This window comes from Galleria mellonella, unplaced genomic scaffold, assembly GCF_026898425.1.
Source record: "Galleria mellonella isolate WM207_F2 unplaced genomic scaffold, CSIRO_AGI_GalMel_v1 utg116, whole genome shotgun sequence".
NCBI classification, from domain to species: Eukaryota; Metazoa; Arthropoda; class Insecta; order Lepidoptera; family Pyralidae; genus Galleria; species Galleria mellonella.
Window position 1 is genome coordinate 3,129,085 of NW_026441978.1, and position 25,903 is coordinate 3,154,987.

Below are 25,903 nucleotides of genomic sequence, written 5' to 3' on the forward strand. Positions count from 1 at the left end.
AACTCTTGAAGTACACATTCTGGTTGACAGTTTAAAACACATACGGACTTTTATTCATGTTTACTATTTTATTTTCTTTAAGTATTTTTTTCTGAATATTATTAGTCTTTAAAAAGAAATACAATATAGCCCTATCGTAACGTAATTCATAAAACCTGTACACAATAGAATACACTTAGGTTGCTAACAATATTATTTCTATTTTGTAAATTTATTTTGTGTTAAAATGTTAGAACAAGTTAAACGCATTATTCTAGTTTTATCAGGAAAAGGAGGTGTTGGAAAATCTACAGTTAGTACTCAGTTAGCGCTTACACTCAGAGAAAAAGGATATAAGGTAAATTTATTTGCTATAGTTGCAAATATGAATATAAATTTAGAAGATTATAGATTACAAAGTCAGATAAGATCAATATCACATATATAATGAACCTGTAGCTTATGAAATCGCCAATGATTTACTTTTAGTAAAATATCTTTTCAGGTTACCTAAACATATTACATTATGTAAGCAAATAAGATATCTTTCTATGGCCTATTTTCTTTTAAGATAACACCATAGCAACACTTAAAATAAAATTAATCTGTGTGACTCAATTCCTTATTTCTACACATTACATGTACATAAAATAATGTTTTATTAATAAATTATAATTAAACTTTCTAAGCTGCCATGTGGTCCCGGCATAGAAAAGGCCACCCCTTCCTTTCCCATGGGTGTCATAAGAGTCGACTAAGGGATCGCAAGGGATGGGCGGCAGCGTTCCTCTTAAAACACCTCTAAAAGCCTAACTACAGTTGCCAACCCGCCTGCCAAGCATGGTAACTACTGGCAAAACTCCTCTTATGGGAAAGGCTTATGTTCAGCAGTGTACAGTTATGGGCTGAAATAATAATAAAAAATAAATACTTTGTAAGGATTATGTGTATTTTCTTTTTAGAAAAACAATTTCAATACTTATTAGCATTATTACAAAAGTACATGTCTATGTCACACTTTATTACAATATACCTATGACTGACAAGTTTTACATTTCACTTAAACACTTGAACCTAAATGGTCAAACAGTGCAGTATTAAAGGAAATTTGTTTTTTTAACTGTCATGATTTTCCCTAGAGACTGCAATATGGATTTCTTCAAAAAGGATATATTAAAGTTTCTTCAGGTTCGCCAAAGCACATGTGACACCCCTAGTGTTGCAAGTGTTCATAGGCTACAATGACCGTTCACCATCAGATGGGCTGTATGCTACTTTGTTACCTTTGTGGTATAAAATATATATTGCAACAATAATCATTAACCATTTTAGTGCCGGGAGCCGATATAACGGCTCCTGCTACACTTGCGAAAAGTGCCAGGGCCGATATTGGCTGGCGCCATGTAGCGGTTTACTACTCGCATTGCGGGAGAACTATCTCAAAATAAATTTGTAATGCGTTATAAATGATCTAATTTCATAACAAGAAAATTAAAAAAAATATTTTTTGTTTGAACTCTTTGTGGACAATGTTTTTCCTATCCTTTGTAAAACTGTGAAATTCGGCCAGTTTTTTTTCGTATAGGCACCTCTATTTCGCCACTAATAGGGTAAAGTTACTAATTAAAATACTATTTCTTATTTCCAGATTGGTTTACTTGATGTTGACCTATGTGGACCCAGTGTGCCATACCTGTTAAATTTAGAAGGCCAAAACATACATCAGGGAAATGATGGATGGATACCAGTATATCTTGACAATGAACAGAAATTAGGAGTTATGTCTATAGGGTTTTTATTGAACTCACGAAATGATGCTGTAGTGTGGAGGGGTCCAAAAAAAACCTCCATGATCAAACAGTTCCTAGAAGATGTTTGCTGGCAAGAATTGGATTTTCTCATCATTGACACTCCACCTGGTAATATTCTTAAGTTTTGTACATTATATACATTTATCAGAGGGGATAAAATGGAAAAAAGGAGAAAATTAGCTGGAGGGATCGAATTAGCAATATGGAGGCCCTACTTAGGGTTAAGGAAAAAAGACAAATTATTAGAACTATTGAGGACAGAAGGGAAAAAATGTTAGGACACTTAATACGACACGACGAACTTATGAACATTATAATAGAGGGTAAGATAGAAGGAAGGAGTCGTATCAAGAGGTGAAGAGACTCGCTGAAAATCGTAGTGAGTGGCAAGAGCTCCACCGACAAGAGCGCAGCTCTTAAATAGATAGATAGATAGATATCAGAGGGGAAATTTTTTACAAAGATATTTCCATAGGCACCTCCCACTGGTGTTACTGTGATCAATCAATTCTTGCATATCTGTATTGATGAAAACTATCATTGTCAATTCTTGATGGATTCATCATGATGGGCTAACTGGCCCGTTTTCATTGTCATCGATCACCCTTCACTGGTGCCCCGCCAGCGTATCCCATTAGTGCAGACGCGATTACCATTCCATTATAACCCATCAAAAAAAAATTCTAACTTACATAAAAAATACCCCTACACAGATCGGCCATTAAAAACATAATAAAAATTCTAGGTACATCGGACGAACATATTACTGTGATGGAGAATTTACGACAAATACCTCATTGCTCGGCAATAATTGTGACAACACCGCAACAAGTCGCCATTGAAGATGTGAGGAAAGAAATTACCTTTTGCAGAAAGACAGGCATACCAATCATGGGTATCATTGAGAATATGAGTGGGTAAGTTTGAATTTAACTTGAACGATTTAGTCATTATAGTATTAGAAGGAAGGAAGGGAAGAGGGAGACTGAGACATAGTTACATCAGGCAGATCAAGGAAGGAGTTGGTGTCGGGTCGTATCAAGAGGTGAAGAGACTCGCTGAAAATCGTAGTGAGTGATAAGAGCTCCACCGACAAGAGCGCAGCTCTTAGATAGATTGATAAATAGTATATTCACCAAAGGGTAACTTCCATAAGTTGGGTAAAGTGGCATAATGCCTTAGTCCTCAAGAATGGCAACACTAGTACTAATTGCATAGCAGTATACTCTGTGATCTATGATTCTGTTCATGTCTAGAGACGATGGATACCTCTTTTCATCAGATGAGCAGCTAACTTGTATGCCAATCCAAATTACATGTAAAAAGGAGAGATATATATATATATATATATATATATATATATATATATATATATATATATATATATATATATATATATATATATATATATATATATATATATATATATATATATTATTTTTTGTGCTATTTATAAATGAGCAATTCTAAAAAAATGCCAATATCATTTGCTAAACGTGCCATGTATGAAAACACAGATAGTACAACCACGAAGGTCAGTGGCTTGGAATTACAGTGTACTTTTATCTTTACTAGGCCTATTATAAAATACTGTTTACTAGAAAAAATTAATTTAATTCTAAACATAATGGAATGCCAATAACTGTGGGACGTTCCATGCTGCATAGAGTTATAAATATATCTGGATATGAATACTATTATAGATTATTACCAAAGTACCATTAAAGCTAATGTTGGTAATCCTAAATAAATAAATAAAAAACCAGGTCGACCTTCTCGCGTTAATACCTGATGAATTCATCATGATAGGCTAACTGGCCTGTTTTCATTCTCGTCGATCACCCTTCACTGGTGCTCCGCCAGGGTATCCCGTTAGCGTAGGCGGGGTTACCATACAAATTTCAACCATAAAAAAAAAACGCAGCGTAGGACGACCCCCCACTAGATAAAATGACGACCTGAAATGCATTGCAAGGAGTCAGTCACTGGGGACCGTTCTTTATGGCAGTCTATGGAGGAGACTTATGTTCAGCAGTGGAGGGATAACGGCTGAAATGATGAAGGGACATTACTCTTTTACAATTTGATATTTTCAACTGTCTTCATAAAAAGGAGAAAGTTCTCAATTCAGTGATATTTTTTTTAACATTTGTTATTACATAACTCCATCAGTTGTAAACAGATAATAAAACCCTTTTTTTATCGGAAAGCATACTTTATAATACTTTTTGATTGGTCACATAGAAATTTTATGAAAGTGGATTCAGTACTAATCAAAATAAATTGTGTTGCCACAATTAAAGTCGTGTTTTTTATAAGACATTCTTCAATTTTAAATGATAATTAGTACTATTAAGGTGCTAAATTGATGATTAACACACTAAATATTAATATATTTAATTTTTGTAATGTAAATGTGCCAAATACGTAGATGATTTTAAGAAATTTTATATTAATATAAATTAATTTAAATGAAATTTAAATAATATAAATGGTCTCTTCAAGATCCAGAGGGAGACTTTGTACAAAAGTCGATGCTTGGGTACCTCTGTCCCATTCGTGTTTCAACCGTGAAGCAGTCGTGTTTGCATGGTTGTGTTTCGGTTTGAAGGGTGGGATATGGCGTGAATTTACTGGGTACAGAGGAATAACACCTGAGTCCTCAGGAATGGCAACGCATAGGGGGTATCATGGGCGAAACAGTATACTCTGTTATGTCCATGTTCATATTCCATCAAGTGGGCCGTCAGCTTGTTTGCCATTCTAAGTTGTATAAACAAAAAAAAAAATCCGCCAAAAAGTAACATTAACAAGCATTGTACAAAGTTTTATTGTACAATAAGGGATAAATAATAATACGTAAACGATCCTTCTTAACTCCCGCATGGGATACAAATAACAAAATATACCATATACCATATATCCATTAAAATAAATTTAAACAAAAATGTCTATATCTTTTCCATTCCAGCTACGAATGTCCAGTTTGCAGTGAATGCACCAACATATTCTCCAGTGGTGGAGGAAAGTCACTGGCAGAAATCTCGAAGATTCCATTTCTAGGCAGTTTACCTATAGACCCAAGAGTTGGTAAACTGGCCGGCCGAGGGGTTGCCGCCATCAAAGAGTTACCAGATTCCAAAACGAGCCAAGTCTTCAATGAACTCGTCACACAATTATCGGAACAGTCAAATGGTGCGTAAAAATATTGTATATGGAATAAGTATATTTAATTAATTGATATTTAAATATATATTGATAAAAGTGATAATTATGCAAATAAGTGTATTGTTATATGACTATTAAAAAAATAAATTATCTACCATTTTAATAAAATTGGTTTAACTATCCTCTTCTCCACATAGGAGATAAATCCATGCTAAACAGTGAGATCTTAGTACAAAGTATACCAGAGAAAGACTTTATATAACATTCATTGCATAGGGTATCTCTATCCCATTTATGTTTAAGCAGTGAATGACTTTTTTTTAAATTTTTTCTTTAATACAACTTAGAATGGCAAACAAGCTGACGGCCCACCTGATGGAAAGTGGTATTCTATTTTGAAAAGTGGAATCCTCATCATCGTGATGATTATCACATTCAGACATTATCTGTCCATTACCGAACATACACCTCCTCCATAGACTACCATAAGGAGCGATCTTGAGCCACCTACTCCCATCCACATCTACATCCATCACCAGAGGGAGACTTTGTACAAAAATCGCTTGCTTGGGCACCTCTGTCCCATTCGTGTTTCAACCGTAAAGCAGTTGTGTTTGCATGGCTGTGTTTCGGTTTGAAGGGTGGGATTTGGCGTGAATTTACTGGGTACGGAGGAATAACACCTGAGTCCTCAGGAATGGCAACGCATGAGGGGTATCATGGGCTAAACAGTATACTCTGTTATGTCCATGGTACTGCTCATGTCCATAGGCGACGGTTACCACTTTCCATCAGGTGGGCCGTCAGCTTGTTTACCATTCTAAGTTGTATAAAAAAAAACATCCACTAACTCCCGGCAATGTGAAAAGGTGGAAAATATCAGTGAAATTACATGATACAGAAATATAACACCGTAGTCCAGATTGTTATAGTATATTATGTGAAATCTATGGTACTGTTTATAGTGCTTATATCTATATTATTGTGACCACTTTCCATCAACCTATTTGTCATTGCCAGTAGCATAAAATTTTTTTTTTTTTTAATATCTATAAAAATATTCGTTCAAAGGAGTAGGTACTAGTTGCATGCATTATTAGGCACGAGTTGTACACAATATATATATAATATACATATACATAGTATTATATATATATATATACATATACATAGTATTATATATATATATATACATATACATAGTATTATATATATATATATACATATACATAGTATTATATATATATATATATACATATACATAGTATTATATATATATATATATATACACCAAATAAAACCACTTTTTCCCTTAAAATTTATTCACTATTGTCACATTCAAAATCTAAAAATGCATTGTTGTAAATCTAATGATAGTAATACCTATTTTAAAATATAATTAAGTAGTAAATATAATCTTGATTGTATATATAATATTAAAATTCGTAAATACTCTGATTTTTTATATAATATGAGATTCCCAAAAGAATTCTGTTAGTTAATATATTAGCAAAGCTAATGTAGGTACCTCTTAAATTATATAGATAGAGTGTCTCCATACAAATGCTTCGAGGAAAGCGTGTCAACTTTTTCCATACAATTTTGCGTAATAAATAGTTACGGGTGATTTCTTTATAACTTCTGTATTTGTCTTATAAATTATGCATCTTTTTAATACGCAATAACTTATTTTATTTATTAAATAATTAAATATAAATATATCAAAATACATTCTGTTTGTAAATATATAGAACACTGATAAAAAATGAGTTAGCTAATTTGACAATTAGCTGACAGAAAGTTGACCCGTTTTTGACACTCGATTCTCTATCTATGTAATCTAAGAGGTTCTTATACTTGATATAAAATTTACTTTGTTTAAAATTCATTATTATACATCACGTAGAGAGAAATGAGAGTAGCAGAAAAGGTCTTAGTTAAACTATAATGAAAGAACTCATTATAATAATTATATATATAATTAATTGTTATTTTCGTTATCTATCCCAATAATGAAGTCCGCGTTCGTGACTCACTGTCCATCCCAAAGGTTGACTGGTAGAGCATGCTACTAGCATTAAGTCCGCCTTTTGTACCATATTTTGGTCAATAAAGTTGTTTAAATAAATAAATAGACTTTATTACGTATTCAAACATCATTTCGTCACTAAAAAAAAAATTTACAAGCTTACAAGATTGCCAGTCATTATAATTTTATTAAATAATAACTTTTTTTAAAGGAACTATATGTCTTAAAAATATCTACGAAAATAGACACCCTACAGTTGTCTAAATAGACTACTGTGATCATCGAAGATATTAAACGTGCAGGATAAACATACTAATATAATAATGCGAAAGAGTTTATTTGTTTGAATACACTAATCTCCATATCCGAAAAATTGTTTTTGCATTTACTTTGTTCATTTGAGGAAATCCATAGGCTATCGTATATATAGTAGCCGAAACCACGGTATACTACTAGTAAGATATAAATATACTGAACAGTACAGAAAATATAGTTTCAAAAACTTTCAAATAAATATGAACTAATGAAAAAAAAAACTTAGCTACCGTACTATTTGCTCCAATTTTTTAACGATAAAATGTTGCTTAGAATATGCTACTAAAAGCTTCAAAGTCGCAACCAAATGCACTGTATAACCTATATCTTTGGAAGAAATGCGGTAAGTATACATAACTTTCCTATTATCTATTAATATAATTATACTATAAAATAGTAAATAGCTTCCTGTATGGTTTTTTTTTCTATAATTTTACCTATAGCTGCCCACAACAGTACAATTATTTCATTAAAAAAAAACATAACCATAGTCAAATAAATGCTATGTAAGCGAAGTCACAATTATTAACTAGTTCATTCTTAAGTTTGACACGTTGAGATTCGATAATAATATCATGGGCATAGACAAATTGGAGTAGGGCACTCCCATCTGCCAATAATCTATACAAAAAAAAATATCCTAATACAAATACACCATAGATTTTGTATATTATGATAACCATAAAAATAAGGGTTAACTATTCGTATGCTATAATATAATGACAAAGAGATGGTACTAACAAACCTACACGTATACTGTTGTAAATTTATCACATATATTTCTATGTGAATACGTATGCATCCAAAAAATGCTAGTATTTGGCACAAAATTTGGTCTTTACAGCACCTGGGTATTATACTAATTTCCAAATCATCAAAAACCAAATATTTTCGCTTTTCCCGCGTAAAAAAGGCAGCGGATTCTTATTTCTCGTAAGGTTAGCTAAATTTCTCACTTGCTTTTTTTATAACGATTTTATGTTGAAATTGAACATAAACTGTTTTTTTTTTTTGTTTATCATGATATCATTATTAAATATAATATTAATAAAAACTTATTTATCACACATCGTCGCAGGACCTACTTCCACATTCACTGGTTACTCGTTTTTGAAAAAAAGTACTTACCCTGTTAGACAAGTAGTAAACAAATACGTTTTCATACACACTCGCATAAATATAAAAATAATCACAATATGTATAATTGAAGATTTTATTATATTTTATACCACAAAAAAGAAACCAACATCAGTAACTTTAAAAACTGACCTACTGAACAGCGCAGTTAGGCTCGCGCTTGCGTCATAGCTGCTCATGATTAAGGGTCACGAATTGATCCCGAAACTAGTGAGCTTTGTCTATCTAATTACACGTAGGTTAAAACTTTATTTGCCATTTATCTGAAGGAAGTTAAAATTAAAAAGATTCTAAAATCTCTGCGTTAGATACAAAGTTAAAAATGGAACAACATGTTATCTTGCTCACGTTCCAATTTATTTAAAATAGTAATAAGAACATAGTCTACCCATAAACTGTACCTACAAATATAAAAACACAGTCAGATCGTATCATTATTATATCTACTTAATTAATTTGGACTCTAATTCATTAACTGTAAGACACATTATTCGGCTCATGCCGTGTTACTCTGTTGGTTATCTTCACTCAGCCACATGAACTGGCGGATCTCTTCTTCGGACGAGGGGCAGCAATGCGGTGGTGCCTTCTGAAGAATGTTACGAAGCTCCTGAGGAAGTGTTACTATAATTTATTTTATATTTTATCCAACTTCATTCAATTTATTTATATTGAAATACAACATTGCTATTTATTGCAATAATTATGTTTTATGGCAATATTCTAGTAACATGGCAACATCGTAGCCGCCATTTTAACGATTAAGGTAGTTAGATAATATTGTTTTTTGTTTGGAATCCGTTCTTTAAATATTTCACATTATTTAAAAAATTTGTTATAATAACATTTATTTCTACATAAAAGTATAAGAAATAATAAACAATTAAATTAAAAAAAGGTGTTTATGTTACTTTACTGAACAATATGTATCATTATTTTGTCATTATTTTTTAATTACAATTTCGAAAAATGGATTATTCACTACATAGGACAAATATAAAAACAGATTACTTATAGTAGATATTTCTTTGTAAATTATATGTGAAATTAAGATTGTTTGGTCCGATTATTTAATGAGATTAAAAATAAAATGTAAAAGTATCGAATATTTGTTATTTTATCAAGAAAAGAAAAGGACCATTGTTATTTCAAATATAAAGTTCAATGACCCTCTTATAACTAAATTAATAATGCCACAAATATTAATATTTTTCTAAATATATGAAATATTAGTCTCTAAATTATTATGGATAGTTAAAAATGTTAGACAACTATATGGTTGCAAAAATTTATGATAAATAAATGTCTTTTTTTTTTAATGAAATTTCTTTTGTGTCAATAACTTTCAATTTTTAAAAGATATATAAAAACTCTATGGTATTGCAATCAATTTTTTGCCTTATTAAACTATCCATAATGTATCTACAATGGTCCAATTCATTCTTACGTAGATATTCAGCAAATGGCGGTAGGTATACTATGATTCGTGCGCGTATTGGCTCGCATCAGAGTACACGTCCAGCTATGTACAAACCCCAACAATCATGAGCCACTTGTCCCTCTGTAGCCGTCCGTGGATTGAACGTTTTAATTTCTGGGGAAGAGCAAGTGACACTTGTGGGCAGGCGCGTAGACAGGAGGGGTGATTTGAGAAATTAAAATTATTAAACTAATTATCCTGCTAATTAAATTACCTAAAGATATTACGGCTGCACAGATATGAATGAAATTTTGGTACACAAATGGGTAAATGAGTGGAATGGACTACATGGTAGGCTAGTTTAAATTGCATATATGGTAATCATATAGCCCCGTCTTTAAATTTTTAATCATTACAAATACCTTCACTTCTGTGAGCGTTTTTCTTTATGCAACTTAAAATGGGAAACAAGCTGACGGGCCACCTGATGATAACACAGTATACTGTTTCGCCCATGATACCCCCCATGCGTTGCCATTCCTGAGGACTAAGGTATTATGCCTCTATACTTTAAAAATTCCCAGCCATATCTTACCCTTCAAACCGAAAATAATCTATAAATTTTAAACTATCGAACAAACCACACCGTAAAGGGAAAATAGTGCTTTGTTTGCACCACTCACATATACATGTATGTAAAAATAACAAAAATAATCATTATACATAAGTATTTGACAGTTTGTATGAGCGTAATTGTCTGCACCATGTTACCCTGTGTGTATCTTTTTAAATCCGCCCATCCACGACTACGAGCCTGCCCACGGGTGTTATGACGATAGATGTATAGTTAATTTTGACAGAACTTAATGAAAACCAAAACAAATTTATAACTGCTAATGTCCAATAGTAGAACAAATAAAAAATTAATTAATTGATCGTATGTGTTGAGAAAGCAATCCACACATTTCTTAATATGGCAACTTTATTAGTCTATGTTTGATGTATGTAGAGTGATGCTCTCTGGTTGCTGTCTGGTAATTTTAAAAAAAGAAATATGTCACCTCTAATGAATTTTTAACAGTTTCTACCGTGAAGCAGTTGTGTTTGCATGGCTGTGTTTCGGTTTGAAGGGTGGAATATGGCGTGAATTTACAGGGTGCAGAGGAATAACACCCGAGTCCTCAGGAATGGCAACGCATGAGGGGTATCATGGGCGAAACAGTATACTTTGTTATGTCCATGGTACTGCTTATGTCTATAGGCGACAGTTACCACTTTCCATCAGGTGGGCCGTCAGCTTGTTTGCCATTTTAAGTTGTATAAAAAAAATACATTGTATAACTTAAAAATATATAAATATGAATAATGTGTCTAAATATTACAATAAATACTCTGCTAAATTACTTCAAAATAAAATTATGTATCATTTTGTAGTTATGAAGAGAGTGTTGTACAAAACTTGGTCACCTTTTCATTAAGCTCTGTTAAAACATACTATGCAAATAATTTAGAGTCAAGATTCAGATGAATATTCTATATTTATAATCAATTGGTTGAGAAAATAAGTAATAAATTTTTAAATTAATTCTACAATACGACTTTTAATAATGTGAATAAGTAGGTACTATTTACGAGAAATTAATTTATGTTCTTTTTTATTTATTTTAAACATATGTAAAAGAAGCTAGTCAACAAAAATAAAAGTACCCGCATATACTATTGGATTCATCCAAATCTCGCTTTAAATTCTCTTAAACTATACAAAAAAAAACTTATTCTATAAAAGTACTTGTACAAAAGTATCATCACAGTCTTCCCATGATATTTAAAAATATTTTTTTGATAATTATTATTCATAAATGAAATTAGATTGTTCATATAAAAATATATTCTTAGTAAAAATTAAAATGCCATTAGCCATTTGAAACACTTTTGTCTTCGACTGTACATGTAAGGCCCATCGCGCATCTAAACGAAGTTGAGCCTAGTTTTGCTGACTGCGATTAAACATGTGAGGAGCCTTAGAAACAGAATCCTAATCTACAAATACTCACGTTCATAGCATTTCTGTTCTTCTGCGCGGCCACTATGTGGTTCACTACAGGCGCTGGGTAATTCTTGCCAATAACACAATCTGCTCGTTCTTGCACGTCTATTGGCGCTTTCCACGGCTCGTATCTGTAAAGAATCATTAACAAAAATGACGTGTCTAATTATGTAGAAATTATTATAAGAAACTCAAAGAAGGAATGTATATTTCCCTCGGTTAATTCAGAACCGGTTTTAGAAGATGTTCAAGTATTATGTAACGCAATTTGAGAGGGGGGGGGGGTCGTGTAAAACGTTACAATGCCTTACAAGGACTTTTTTTAATTAAATAAAAAACTAGGTAATTAAAATCTTTCAAGTTGGCAACACTTTTTAAGTTTTATGGGAAATCCCTCGACTGTAGTGTAAGTACGTCATTTTTACTTTGTTTTATTAGTCAGTATTCGTGTTTCATTTTTAGTGAAAAATACCCATTTAGGTTTTACGTAACTTTTATGGGGAAGAGAGGTACAGAAAAATGTTAAGGCGTGTTACATGGAGGAGCGAGAGGGTCAAAAATCTTCAAAAATTGCATTATACAATACATGAATGACCCCTTAGAAAGAAGTAGATAATGTGTCTTAGCGTATCTATATTTAATTATTTAATAAATAAAATGAGTTTTTACGCATTAAAAAGATACAAAAACTATAAAACAAAATATGTATATATATAAAAGTTATAAAGAAAACATTCATAACTATTTATCACGCAAAATTGTATGAAAAAGTTGACCCGCTTTTCTCAAAGTATTTGTATGGAGACACTGTCTATATAATCTGACGGATAAGTTGTACTTTTTTTATGGATGATAATGGAATGGTAACCCCGCTTGCGGTAACGGTATACGCTGTTAGGGCACCAGTGATGGATGATAGGTGAGGATAAAAAGGCAGGTCAGTTAGCCCATCGTGATGAATACACCTGGAATTTCAGCACGATAGTTTTCAGGGGGGGACCACGTGAAGGTTGACCTACTCACATGTACTGTACGGGCATACGGCTGAGCTCGGGCACGTAGCGGCGCACGTACTCGCCGCTGGGGTCGAGCCGCTGCCCCAGCCGCACGGGGCACGCGCACTCGCCGGAATCGAGCAGCGCTTCGAACGCACTCGACGACACCCACATCCAGTTGCCCGCGCACACAGACCTAACATACATGTATATATTAGGAATATCTGGAGTCGGGTTAAATACCTTTATTATATTTTTATATGTTAGCACACTAGGTTTATGACATTGTTTTGATTTTTGCTGTCATAATGTTATAATTAGTTTTAATGAATAAATAAAAAAAAAATAGAATATTTAAAATGCTGAAAAAAAAGTATTGAAGTTGATCCTTGAATAATGCTAAAGAAAGTATTGTTGTTGAACATTTAAAATAATTAAAAAAAAAAAACTAAAAAAGTGTTATTGCCGGAAATTGAGAATAATCTTTCGAATTCTTAAAAAAGAGTATTGTTGTTAGAACTTAAAAGTAATTTTTGGGATGCTAAAGAAAAAGTGTTGTTGTTGAAACTTGAAAATAATTTTTGGAATGCTAAAGAGAAAGTATTAGGATAGCAACACCCGTGACTTTCCATTGCCTCCCATATCGTCATAGTCGTAGAATACTGACGGATCTTTATATGTAATCTTTGTCAGATCCGTCAGTATTCTACGACTATGACGATATGTTAAATCCGGATTATAAAGAACGAAAGTTAAGAAAAAGTAAAGAAAGGAAATGCGCGGTCAGGCGCTTTGGACACCCAGACAAAGGGCTGGCAGTGGTAGTAATCCAACAAAACAAGGTCTTATGATATTTCACACATTATCCCCATAAAAAATTAGATGAGCATAGGAGCTAAACTCACCAATCAGCATCAAGCAAGTACTTGAGGAAGTGGTTGAGGCCGTGTTCCCACGAGAGCCACAGGGTTCCCCTAGTGAGGAAGGAGGCGACGGTGTTCCGTACCGCGTGATGGAGCCAGCCCTCGGTGCGGAGCTGACGCATCGCCGCGTCCACGAATGGGAAACCAGTGCGACCCTCGGTCCATCTAACCGACGGCAGTATATAATGGTTATACTCCCTTATTCATAAAAAATAAACCTTCTACAAACCTATTTTAACTATTACACTGTTTTGTCACTTTCATTCAAATTGAGAATTTAGCACAAAAAAAGGGACAACAGTTCAATAGCTAAAATAGGTTTATGTATGACGTATGACATTTTTATTAATAAGAGCGAGTCTGTTACAATAGAACTTAACTCCTAAATTTGCCCTGTCCAGATTATACCCAATAAATTGACACTCGACTGACAAAAATAATCAAATTTTGTTAAAATTATAGCAAAAAACTTTTTCTAAATAAAATTACTAATAAAATCGTAATATTTAAACAATTTTTATCAAATCAATTATTAATTTGTTCACATTTTTTATTCAATTGTACATAAAGATACAATACACTGACATCCTCCTGCACATTTTGTGTTTCTTAATTTATACATTATAAGTAAGTCAGTTTAGAAGAGATTCACTTTCTAAATTAACCCAACCGAGATTAAACCAAATAAATTGGAATGAAAAATATCTACCTCTGCAACTCGTCACCTTCCGGATTCTTCCACGGGATATCCAAACAAATAGGATTGCCAGCCATCTGTCCGTAGTTAGGGTTGTTCACACTCATCGTGTAGAAATATTCCCGCCATATTAATTGACCTGCATATATTTTATATTAAAACCCACAATTGCTGCCCACTTTATCATAATTTACATGGAAAAACATTAAAACAGGTCATGTTTGTCATATATAATACAATTCCGGCATGAATAAAGGAAGAAGATATATTAAAAAAAAAAAGGAAAAACGTTGCGACTCTGGCACCAAGAGTTCCATACATAGATAAATCTGTAAAGAAAGAATAGAAAATAAAAGAAGATTTGAAATTGTGAGATAATATAAATAATATGATATAGGTACCTATAGAAGAAACTGAAACCTACTGTGAGTATAATACGAAGAAAGGCATGGTTGAGAATATGGGGCTCAATACAAAAATAAAAAAGAAACATAGACATACACATAATTAAAAATAATATATACCACACTCACACTATCACACCAAATCTATGGAATTGTAAAATGGACGATAATGGAATGGTAATTCCACTTGCGCTATCAGTTTACACCGTCGGACACCAAGGATGATAGAGCAAGATGAGAGCACCTGCTCTGTTCACCCATTATGACAAATTCACCAGGACACCACATTAATTTCCGGAGAGAACTGCGTGAAAGTCGTTCTAACAGAGTATATAAGTAGTATTGAAAACATTTTTTTTATGTAACTTAGAATAACAAACAAGCTGACGAACCACCTGATGGAAAGTGGTAATCGTCGCCTTTAGGCTATGGACAGAGTATACTGTATCGCTCATTGTATCCTTCATTCACTGCCATTCTTGAGGAATAAAATGTTACGCCTCTATACCCTGTAATGTAATTGGCATACTCCACTCTTCAAACCGAAACACAGCCAAGCAAACACACTTGCTTCACGGCAGAAACATGAATCGGACAGTGGTACCCAAGCAGACGACGTTTGTATAAAGTCTCCCTTTCTTAACAATCTTCTCCCCTTGCTTCAGGTTCTTGCAAGCTCGGACTAATATAGCTTTTTATGTAACTGAGAATAGCAAACATGCTGACGGCCCACCTGACGGAAAGTAATAATAGTCGCCTACAGACATGAACAGTACTATGTATATAATAGAGTATACTGTTTCGTCCATGTTACTCCCCATGCGTTGCCATTCCTGAGGACTCAGGTGTTACTCAGTACCCTGTAAATTCACTGCCATATCCCGAACACAGCCATGCAAACACAACTGCTTCACGGCAAAAACACGATTGGGATAGAGGTGCCCAAGCAAACGACTTTTGTACACAGTCACTCTCTGGTAAATCTTAATAGGACGTGAGCTATAAACGCACTAGAATAATGACATTTATTCTTTTGGTTTGACACCAAAGCCATACAAAATTATCATCAAACTTTTAGATACTTTACCTGTAATAAAATGAGTAGCTGCCAGACGTCCTTGGTGGACCTTATGGAATAGATCTTGAACACTCCAATAAAACCTAAAACAGAAATATATGGCTTAGTACTTAATCTGCCTCTGTATAGTTAACTGTTGGATGGAATCATGAGTTTAGAAGATTATAAATTATATCGTGAAGCAGAGACTAGAGTCTTAGATTAACGCAAATGTTTTTAAAACGCAGAAGCCAAAAATTACTGCAAAATAATTATTAAATCCCTTTTTTAACCGCTGGCATCCCTTACTAACCCGTGAAGGAGGTGCAATTTAGGATTACCATACAAAATTAAGATGTATGTGTATTTCTGTGTTTTTAGAGAATTGAAATCGAATTAATTACTTATTTTTTTCTTTTTGTGTGTCTGTGATATTAAAGTTTGTTAATCTCACCTCCTGACAGATAAACATCCAAATCGCAGCGCTGGACTCAAAGATATGGGGGGCCCGAGAAGGTCAGGATTCCCGTGTGTTGGCAAGTAGGAGCCCCTGGAATAATATACATATCAATAAATTAACAATTTTCTGTTCTAATATATTTTTTTTATACAACTTAGAATGACAAACAAGTTGACGGCCCACCCGATGGAAAGTGGTAACCGTCGCCTATAGACATGAGCAGTACCATGGACATAACAGAGTATACTGTTTCGCCTATGATACCCCCCATGCGTTGCCATTCCTGAGGACTCAGGTGTTATTCCTCTGTACCCTGTAAATTCACGCCATATCCCACCCTTCAAACCGAAACACAGCCATGCAAACACAACTGTTTCACGATAGAAACACGAATCACGCAATCGACTTTTGTACAAAGTCTCCCTCTGGTAACTTTGTTTTGTCTGATTTTGAATCTTATGTTTGCCTGATTTGTTTTGAAGTATGATAATGAGTTGCTAAATGGTCGAAGGACGGGCAGCGGCGTCCCTCTTAAACCCTCTTTAAACGGCTTAAGTTTTGGCAAGTTTCGATGATGGTAGAAATTTTATGATATCAATTGATAATAAAAATTGCCAGTGTGAATTGTTGAAATAATACAACAAATAATATAATACAACTTAATAGTCGAGTATAGGCAGCAGTATCCCTCTTAAAACGTCACTAAAGTCAATCCCGGTTGCAAACTAACACGGAGTTCTAAAACATTTGCACTCTGCGTTTATAAGAACAATACATCGTATTGAAACCCACTCATCCGTATGTGTCGTACTTTTAATGAATTTTCAGCTTAATGTCCTCAAATTGATATCTTCGACTCACGTCTAAATACCTTCAACAACATTTTACAATCAGCCATCAAGTCTCTTTGACATGTCCATATTTTTATTATTTGCATGTGCTTCATTGTTATTTACCACATTCATATGTTTTCTTTATATAATTTATAATTTAACATTGTTTGCCGACTGCTTTAACCATGCTGTGTGTACACTCGTTTGGTTCTCAATCTAGTTTAAACTATTATCTTTATATAAATGTTTATAATGTTATTGATTGTAACCTGTTGTGTATACCTTTTAACAAATAAAAAAATGCACCAGCCAAAGTGGTAACTACTGGCAAAATCACTCTAATAGTAAACTGCCCGTTCCTTATGGCAATCTATGGCGGCGGCCTACGTTCAGCAGTGGACAGGTAACGGTTGGTATAATGAATGAAAAGAAAATATTTCTTAATATAATATTTTTTAACTAAATGATCACATTAATTTTCATCTCTTGTAAACCATACCTGCAAAAAGTCGCATATTCAACTGCCAGTCGCTGCTCCATCTGCTTAAGCGCAGTAGTCTCGCCGCCTACCCAGCGTATCATACGTATATCCTCATTCTCCAAAAACACCCCTAAATCTTCAGGTTTCGGAGTCTGGAACATTTTTTTTAAGGTGAATACCGGACCCTAAGATTTTTTTTTATACCACTGAGGTGGCAAACAAGCATACGGCCCACCTGATGGTAAGCGGTTACCGTAGCCTATGAACGCCTGCAATACCAGAGGTATTACGCGCGCGTTGCCGACCCTGAAGAAACCTCTTTACCCCCTTTTGTCCATTGTCTAGTTTGTCATAAGATGGGATAATCTGTTTTGAGAACCCAGTACCAGGTATCAGGAATTAGTGTGATTTTATGACACTTTGGTACTTTTCATATGTTTTACGTCTAGTAAAAATATCTTCGAATACTTATAATAGGGTAACTCGAAACAGTTGGGAGAAAGGGATTATTAGTAATGGGGTCTAATTGAAACATTGCTAACAATACACCCTATCAGGTCGACCTCCACGCGGTTCCCCCTTGAAAACCGTCATGGTTATTTCTAGTGGAATTCGTCACGATGGGCTAACTGACCTGCCTTTTCATCCTCACCTGTTATCCCTTACTGGTGCCCTGCCAGCGTATCCCGCATAGCACAGGCGGAGTTACCATTCCATTATCACCCATTCAAAAAAAAATCCAAAACAGTTGAACGCAAAATATTCCGATTCAATGAGACCTCGGTCGCATTACTCACCAATGTATTCATGCAACCTGAAGGTCAGTATATGTAGGTTGCAAATAAAATAAATTATAATCACCTTATCAAAGACAGTGAATTCCTCATGAAAGCACTCCGGTAGAATACCAAACTGGACTCCACATAAGTCAGCATTAGGTACCGGGCGCGGGGGGTCTCCAATTGTAGCAACTGTGTGCTGAACAATAAAGAAGACATTTTTGTAAAAACAATAATTGTTCTAACGACTAAGGTCCTTCGGAACACATTAAATCAAATGTGTGGAACTGCAAAGTGGACCGCGAAGTCAATGAAAGTTTCGTAAATTAATTTCATATTTCAACAATTAAGAAAAATATTTTTAAACTCCTAAATTACTGTTAGTCGATTTTTCAATACGGACTGTACCATATTGTGCTCATAGCAGCACCGAAATGAGCGACACCTGATAGCTCGCGAAGTTTAGCAAATAAAAAAAATAATTTTGTAAGTTCCAAAGATAAATTATATGAACTCGAAAGTGACTAACCAGGAACATTTGGTAGGTCAGCGGTGGGATGCCGCCATTGGCTCGTATGACAGTGTCCGGCTCCCATAACGTGTGGGAGACGTGTTCGCGGCAAGAGACCCCGATCTCGCGGCATGCAGCCTTCACACTGTCGTCGCGAGCCCGCCAAACTGGCTCACAATCCTGCTCGAAGCATAACTTGCGAATACCTAGTTTATACAAAAAAATAAAATAATTATATATTTGTTATTTACCACATAAGAAGCGGTGATAAATCAGTTAGAGGAACGCTTCAGTCTGGTCTGAATTGAATTCTAACCCAATATTTTGACTTTTACGTTTAGATACGATTCTCAAATTTGTACTGAAATTGAAACCATACCGTATTGTAGTCATGCAAAAAATTACCTAAATATTACTAACCAAACTCCTCCCACAGCCTCCTTATTACATTTGTGGGTTTTCCCTTGATCATGAACAATCTTCCGCCGTGTCTTTTAAATTGATTGTCCAGATCATCCAATGCTTCTAACAAGTACCTCATACGATTGTAGCCAACTAGCTTAGTACCTGTAAAAGATAAATGTAAAATAATAAAATGGTGATCAAATTTTAAATAACTCGTCTGAGATTTAGTAGTTTTATCTGCCTTTTTTAAAAAGGCAATATTAGTTGATGTGTTTGTTGATTTGTTCTGGCATAGAATATACCACTCTTCCTTTCCCGTGGGTCTTGTAAGAGACGACTAAGGAGGGCGAGGGATGGGCAGCAGCATTCATCCTAAAACATCTCTAAAGCCTAACTGCACTTGCCAATCCACCTGCCAAGCGTGGCAACTATTGGAGCAAAAGCTTGTATTCAGCAGTAAATTATTAAAGGCTGATAAGATGATAAGATGACAACTTGATGTGTTAGTTTGGACATGAAATAAAAAACACTTGTGGTTATATATACAGCAGAGCGTAGCAGAAGCTCCTATCACGAACTACGTGTAACCATTTCAGAAGAGATACTACAGGGCGACTCGAACGATGAAATATTCGGAACAAGTAGCAGTACTGTCACGTTTAAAATCTCTGTAACTCAAAAATTGCAGAGTTCTAATTTATTATCACTACAGAGAAGTGGAGAACCGAGGCACAAATATAAACTAACCAGCAGATTCGCCATCAAAGATGAAGACTGGAAAAAATGGCGCTTTCCTGTCCTCGATAGCGTCATGTAACGATGGATTGTCGTGTAACCGCAGCCCGTGGCGAAACCATAGCACGCTGCCGCCCAACATCGTGAGGGCTGACCAAATTCTGAGAACAAGAAAAATCACTTATTTTCTGTCGCTGCTCTTGCGCTTTTTCAACCGACTTCAAAATAGGAGTAGATTCTTAATTAGTTGTATTTTTTTGGTGTTTGGCACCTCGTAAATAATTCCGTTGTCGGTTTATAAACCGATTTGGAAAATACTTTTTTTTTATTTGAATTTCAGATTGATCATGACGCCCAGTTTCTTCCAGTTGAATTTACCCCATGATAAGAGTTTTTCAAAAACATGTAAAGAGGTTTCTTCGAGGTAGGCAAAGCGTACATATGCCTCTATTACCTACTTATTAAAGTTTCAATAGACTATGGTTTTTGTAATAGGTGAGAATGGAATGGTAACCCCGCTTGCGCTATCGGTATACGCTGGCGGGACACCAGTGAGTGATGATAGGTGAGCATAAAAGCAAGTTAGTCAGAAATCTACTAAATTTTGGACAACAAACAGTGGAAAGTTAACGCCTGATACGGTCAACCAATATTATAAATACTACGTATAAAAATAGCAAATTATAAAAGCAGTCATTTTAACCAGTCATTTATTTTTTTCTTATTTCAAAAAAGTAACACCTGTTTTTCTTGTCTGTTCTTCTCAGCTGAAATTGCATTCCGAACTAGTCGGTAGATTCATAAAAAAAAACTATTCAAAAATGCCTATTATTAAATTTACTTGAATAAAAATTATTTTTATTATAAAGAGGAGTTTTATGAACTTCCAGTTCAAACGGAACTCAAGGAGAGCATTTTACGTCACAGGAACACATACATATATATATATCGTACGTAAGTATATGTTCCACCAACACTTTCAACAGATTTTTTTTTTAATTAGATCCGTTTTATGAATCTGTTCATATTTTTAAATGTAAATTAACTCAAAGACTTGTATGTTAAAATTATATTATTACCTTAGATTTTGTTGCTAAATTTCATGCGTGTTTCCATGGGACTTCATAAATATTTATCTCTATGTTTTAAAAATTGTTAATGGCACTGTTAGGTCTAAACTTGTTCTTAAACTGTAATGTATATTGTTGTTAATTATTTTGTAAATGACTGTTTGTTGCCATAAATAAATAAATAAAATAAAATAAAATATCATTAAAAATTGAAGTAAATTAAAAAAAATATCAAATTAAAATCTTAAAAAATAAGTTAACGCTTCATTTTATTCACCTTACCTTTGATTAAATAAAATCAATTTTACGAATTTAAAATTTTTATATTAAACTAGCTGACCCGTCACACTCCTTTTTGTTTGTCAAAGGAACAGTTCGTATAAAAAAAAGAAATTATTTTTTTTCCTTTTCCCGGGTAACTTTTACATTTTTCTCTTCGTTAGTACCTTTCTTAACAAATAATTGAGAACAAATAATTAGACAAATTTGTCAAGCCGTTCTCTTGTTTTTCGCTTAGCAACACATTTCATTCGCTTTTCATTTTAATGTTGATTTGTTAATGTTCTCCATGACTAGCGATCTCAACCTTGCCCCCCCCCCCGCCCCCCAAGGTTGAGAGTTACGTTTTTTTTTATCCTAACAGGTTGTTAACCCGACTAACATTCTACCATATAAAACCTTTTCAGGATAGTGACACCCCAACACCTAGCGATATGAAATATACTTTACGACCTATTCTCATAACTACTAAATATACATAAAAAAATTCACAAAAATCGGTCGAGCCGTTTTCGAAGATTGCGACCACAAACACCGTGCCAATAAATCTTTAAACATTCCCTTTACTAGAAGTTCCCAAAATTATATTTCTAATTTCATAACAGGTCTTCTGATCTAAGTGATGTATTATATACTAGCAATCCGGCCTGGATTCACACTGATGGATACAATTCTCGAAAATAATATATAGCCCATATTACTTGCTGATAATGTGACTTTACATAGGTGAAAGAATTTTTAAAATCGATTGAGTAGTTTTTGAGTTAATCCATTACAAACGAGCAAACAACTTTCCTCTCTATAATATTAGTATTAGTCCTAGATTATATAGATAGAGTGTCTCCATACAAACGCTTCGAAGAAAACGGGTCAACTTTTTCATACAATTTCGCGTGATAAATAGTTATCGAGTGATTCCTTTATAACTTCTATATTTATTTTGTCTTATAATTTCTGCATCTTTTTAATGCGTAAACGTTCATTTTATTTATTAAATAATACGTCAAGATATTGTACATTTTATGCGTAAGTATATAGATACATACACACTGATAAAAAAAACGAATTACTGATTGTGAAATTAACTGACAAAAAGTTTACCCGTTTTTGAAGCTCGCTATCTATATATTCTAAGATATTAATAGAGAAAAAGGTTTCACAAGCACATTAAAAAAAAATACATCATCGTTAAGTAAACCGTATGCATTGCAAATATATAAATAGTTATTTACAAATTAATTATAAGATAAATATGACGTATAGCTATGATAATTATGCATTACATACTGTGATTATATCTAACTAGATACTAACAAACACTGCAACTGCATAATCTAATGCAAAATATAAAACATTAAATAAGCAAACTAACTTTTAAACACAAATTTGCGCACTTATTTCTTAGATAAATCACTTTCCCTTTAAACTTCTCCTGCTGGTTACTCTGTTTGAGTCATAGATTGCTATTTGCTCTTCTATTACAGTTGTTTTCTAATTGTTTTATATAGTAATATCTTATGTATGTATTTATTGTATGTATATATTTATTTATTTAATATATTAGGTGTACGTTTATATTAGTCTAATTAATTATATGTTTAAATTATATGAATATATCAAGTATTGCTTTATTTTCCACAATTAAATAATGCACCGCCTACGTATTTCTCGGTTTGCCCAATGGTTGACAGGTAGAGAACACCGTCCGCCAAAGTACCTACATAGAATTTTACTGTGCATTAAAATTTTAAATTGTTGCGAGTGTCAATAATAATTCATATGCACTTTCACCAATAACCGAAATTAATGTTGGTAATTTCACATTATCCAATTCAATTCAATTCAATTGAATCCTTTATATTGTTTGCGAGAAAGTACATTTCTAACCGCTCGACGTAAGCAGTCCAGTTGCCCGACTGAATGTCGAAATCTAATATTTTGCCGATCCACATTTCGTGCACACAAGGTTCTACACGTAGTTCGTCACAAACTTCTACTTTAACAGTATAATCTCCAATTTCTTGCATTGAAAATCCTCGTCGCCAATGTAATGAATAAAACACGTCCGTACTCAATTGTATATCTCTTTTTACAAGCTATCAATATCTGACCTACCTACATACAACATTATGAAGTACCCACATTAAATAAAGTTTAAATGAATAAATAAATAAATATTATTTGTACCAATATTTAAGGCTACTGTTTCAAATAACGAAAATATTCTGTCATATTATTTAAATTAAGAAAAAGAATCCTGTCCCGTAACAATACTCTAACAGAAACTCGGACACGGCACGGAAAATTCATATCGTGTGGTTGCCGTAACTATATTAATCTCTATTCAATGTAAAGTCTAAAGATTAATTTAAAACTACATAAAAACATCAACTAGGTGAAACTCACCTTGTTACAAATCACTTTATCACCACACAGCAATAACGAAGCCGAATTAAAAAGTAGCAAAATAAACAACAGTACTCTAAACAATAAGGCACTTTTTAAATGGGTCGCATAAATTCCATTAATATGTACCCACTGTACGGCAGCCGAGCGCAAACTGAAACGGTTTCATAACGACGGCGTTTTACTAACAATTTTCCTTCGGCCAGAGCGTCATGACTTCATAAGTACAGAAGGAGCAACCTTTTAAAGTCAAAGTTTACCAACAAATCCAATCTCGCGATTTTATTAGTATTTCACTTTGATTTGCATTTGTATGTTTTCATCTAATTGCCCTACAGAAAAGAAGCGTGTAGAACTTTTGAACATTGATGATTGTAGACTCAATCGTCATACTCGTGAACAGTTGCTATTGTTTTGTTCTGATTAGGATAACTGATTTACTTTGTACAATATATCTGCATTTTATAATTTACTATAACAAACATAATAATCTTTCTGAAATTAAAATTATTTATAAATTATTTAATACAATAATAATATAAGGGTTCGATTCTTGATTAGGTCACTTCGAACATTATTTGATTTTCAACGAATATATGAATGTTCGTTGTGTTTGCAAGTGCGACTGGGTTTTTGATAGGTGAAAATGGTATGGTAACCCCGCCTGCGCTAACGGGATACGCTGGCGGAGCACCAGTGAAGGGTGATCGATGAGAATGAAAACAGGCCAGTTAGCCCATCATGATGAATTCATCAGGAATTAACCATGATAGTTTCCAGGAGGAACCGCGAGGAGGTCGACCTGGTTGGGTATATTGCTAGCAATGGGATTCTCAGTCTCCACTACTAACAATCCCTTTTCCCCCTAGTGCGACTGGGTATCCTAGTGTAATCAAGCAATCGGAATGGTTGTATTATAGACGTCACAGTATAAACAAGTGTAAAAAAGTGTTAAACAATTATTTTTTTGGCCCATTACTTGTTACACATAGATTTCAAAATTAGGAAAACTAATGAAAAACTTAATTCAAGACGACATATCAAGATATAACAGACACCAGATTTTATGTTAAACCTTCAATATAATGTAGCAGTTTTTGCGTGACAGACAGACGAAATTTGTAATAACTTTCTTAAAGGATGATAATGGAATGGTAACCCCGCCTGCGTTAACGGTATACGCCGACGGGACCCCAGATAAATTCAGAAAAACTTTACTTCAGTTTCGGCTCTGCTGTGACGTCTATGGTCTAACTACTCTTTTTATGACGTAGATGGATTACATAGAACTATACCCGTGTCTTACGACGTAACACCGGACGGTTCTTTATCTACGTCACCAATAATATAAATACCCCACGTCAATCATTGTCAATTCCACACATCTTGACTCAGATTGTTTACTAGCTTTGTGATAATGCTAATCTAAGTATAGAAGGCCAGCCGGGAAGGATATTTTTGTATTATACGAAATATTTGCCCGCTACTTCGTAAGCGTAAATTTTAGAATTACATTATGTTATAGTGTTTTTTTATACAACTTAGAATGGCAAACAAGCTGACGACCCACCTGATGGAAAGTGGTAACCGTCGCCTACAGAGATGAGCAGTACCATGGACATAACAGAGTACACCGTTTACCGCGCATGATACCCCCATGCGTTGCCATTCCTGAGGACTAAGGTGTTATTCCTCCGTACCCAGTAAATTCACGCCATATCTCACCCTTCAAACCGAAACACAGCCATGCAAACACAACTGCTTTACGATTGAAACACGAATAGGACAGAGTATAAATACTTCTTGATAGTTAGCTTTTTTATTGTACCTGTCTGTTACTGAAATTACACCTTATTAAAATTGTCTTGCTACTAAGAACATCGCTCGATTCCTATTGAAAACGGCGCTGGTAGGAGAGGAGGGCAGCTACAATAATAAAATAATATTAAGAGAGGCTTACCA

At 34.0% G+C, this 25,903-nt stretch overlaps 2 protein-coding genes across 6 annotated transcripts; one reads left to right on the forward strand and one right to left on the reverse strand.

Annotated features, from left to right (window-relative positions):
• On the forward strand, positions 1-12,906 carry LOC113514097 (cytosolic Fe-S cluster assembly factor NUBP2 homolog). Of its 2 annotated transcripts, none has more exons than XM_052894281.1 (5): positions 1-337; positions 1,628-1,898; positions 2,536-2,707; positions 4,762-4,985; positions 12,884-12,906. In XM_052894281.1, the coding sequence occupies exons 1-5, from the start codon at positions 227-229 to the stop codon at positions 12,889-12,891; spliced, it is 786 nt and encodes a 261-aa protein (XP_052750241.1). In that variant the 5' UTR covers positions 1-226; the 3' UTR covers positions 12,892-12,906. The 2 variants fall into 2 exon arrangements, with proteins under 2 accessions (XP_052750241.1, XP_031765388.2); XM_031909528.2 differs by lacking the exon at positions 12,884-12,906 and adding an exon at positions 8,972-9,126.
• On the reverse strand, positions 7,751-24,110 carry LOC113514087 (cryptochrome-1). Of its 4 annotated transcripts, none has more exons than XM_031909377.2 (14): positions 23,942-24,110; positions 20,199-20,347; positions 19,467-19,613; positions 19,065-19,252; positions 18,618-18,734; positions 17,775-17,908; positions 16,437-16,532; positions 16,013-16,086; positions 14,534-14,660; positions 13,807-13,989; positions 12,930-13,097; positions 11,914-12,037; positions 9,974-10,033; positions 7,751-9,049 (listed from the first exon to the last, which is right to left on the reverse strand). In XM_031909377.2, the coding sequence occupies exons 2-14, from the start codon at positions 20,326-20,328 to the stop codon at positions 8,936-8,938; spliced, it is 1,662 nt and encodes a 553-aa protein (XP_031765237.1). In that variant the 5' UTR covers positions 20,329-20,347; positions 23,942-24,110; the 3' UTR covers positions 7,751-8,935. The 4 variants fall into 4 exon arrangements, with proteins under 4 accessions (XP_031765237.1, XP_031765238.1, XP_052750199.1 ...); XM_031909378.2 differs by lacking the exon at positions 23,942-24,110 and adding an exon at positions 21,266-21,362; XM_052894239.1 differs by lacking the exon at positions 9,974-10,033 and having other exon boundaries at positions 23,942-24,109.
• Positions 24,111-25,903: the final 1,793 nt, after the last annotated feature.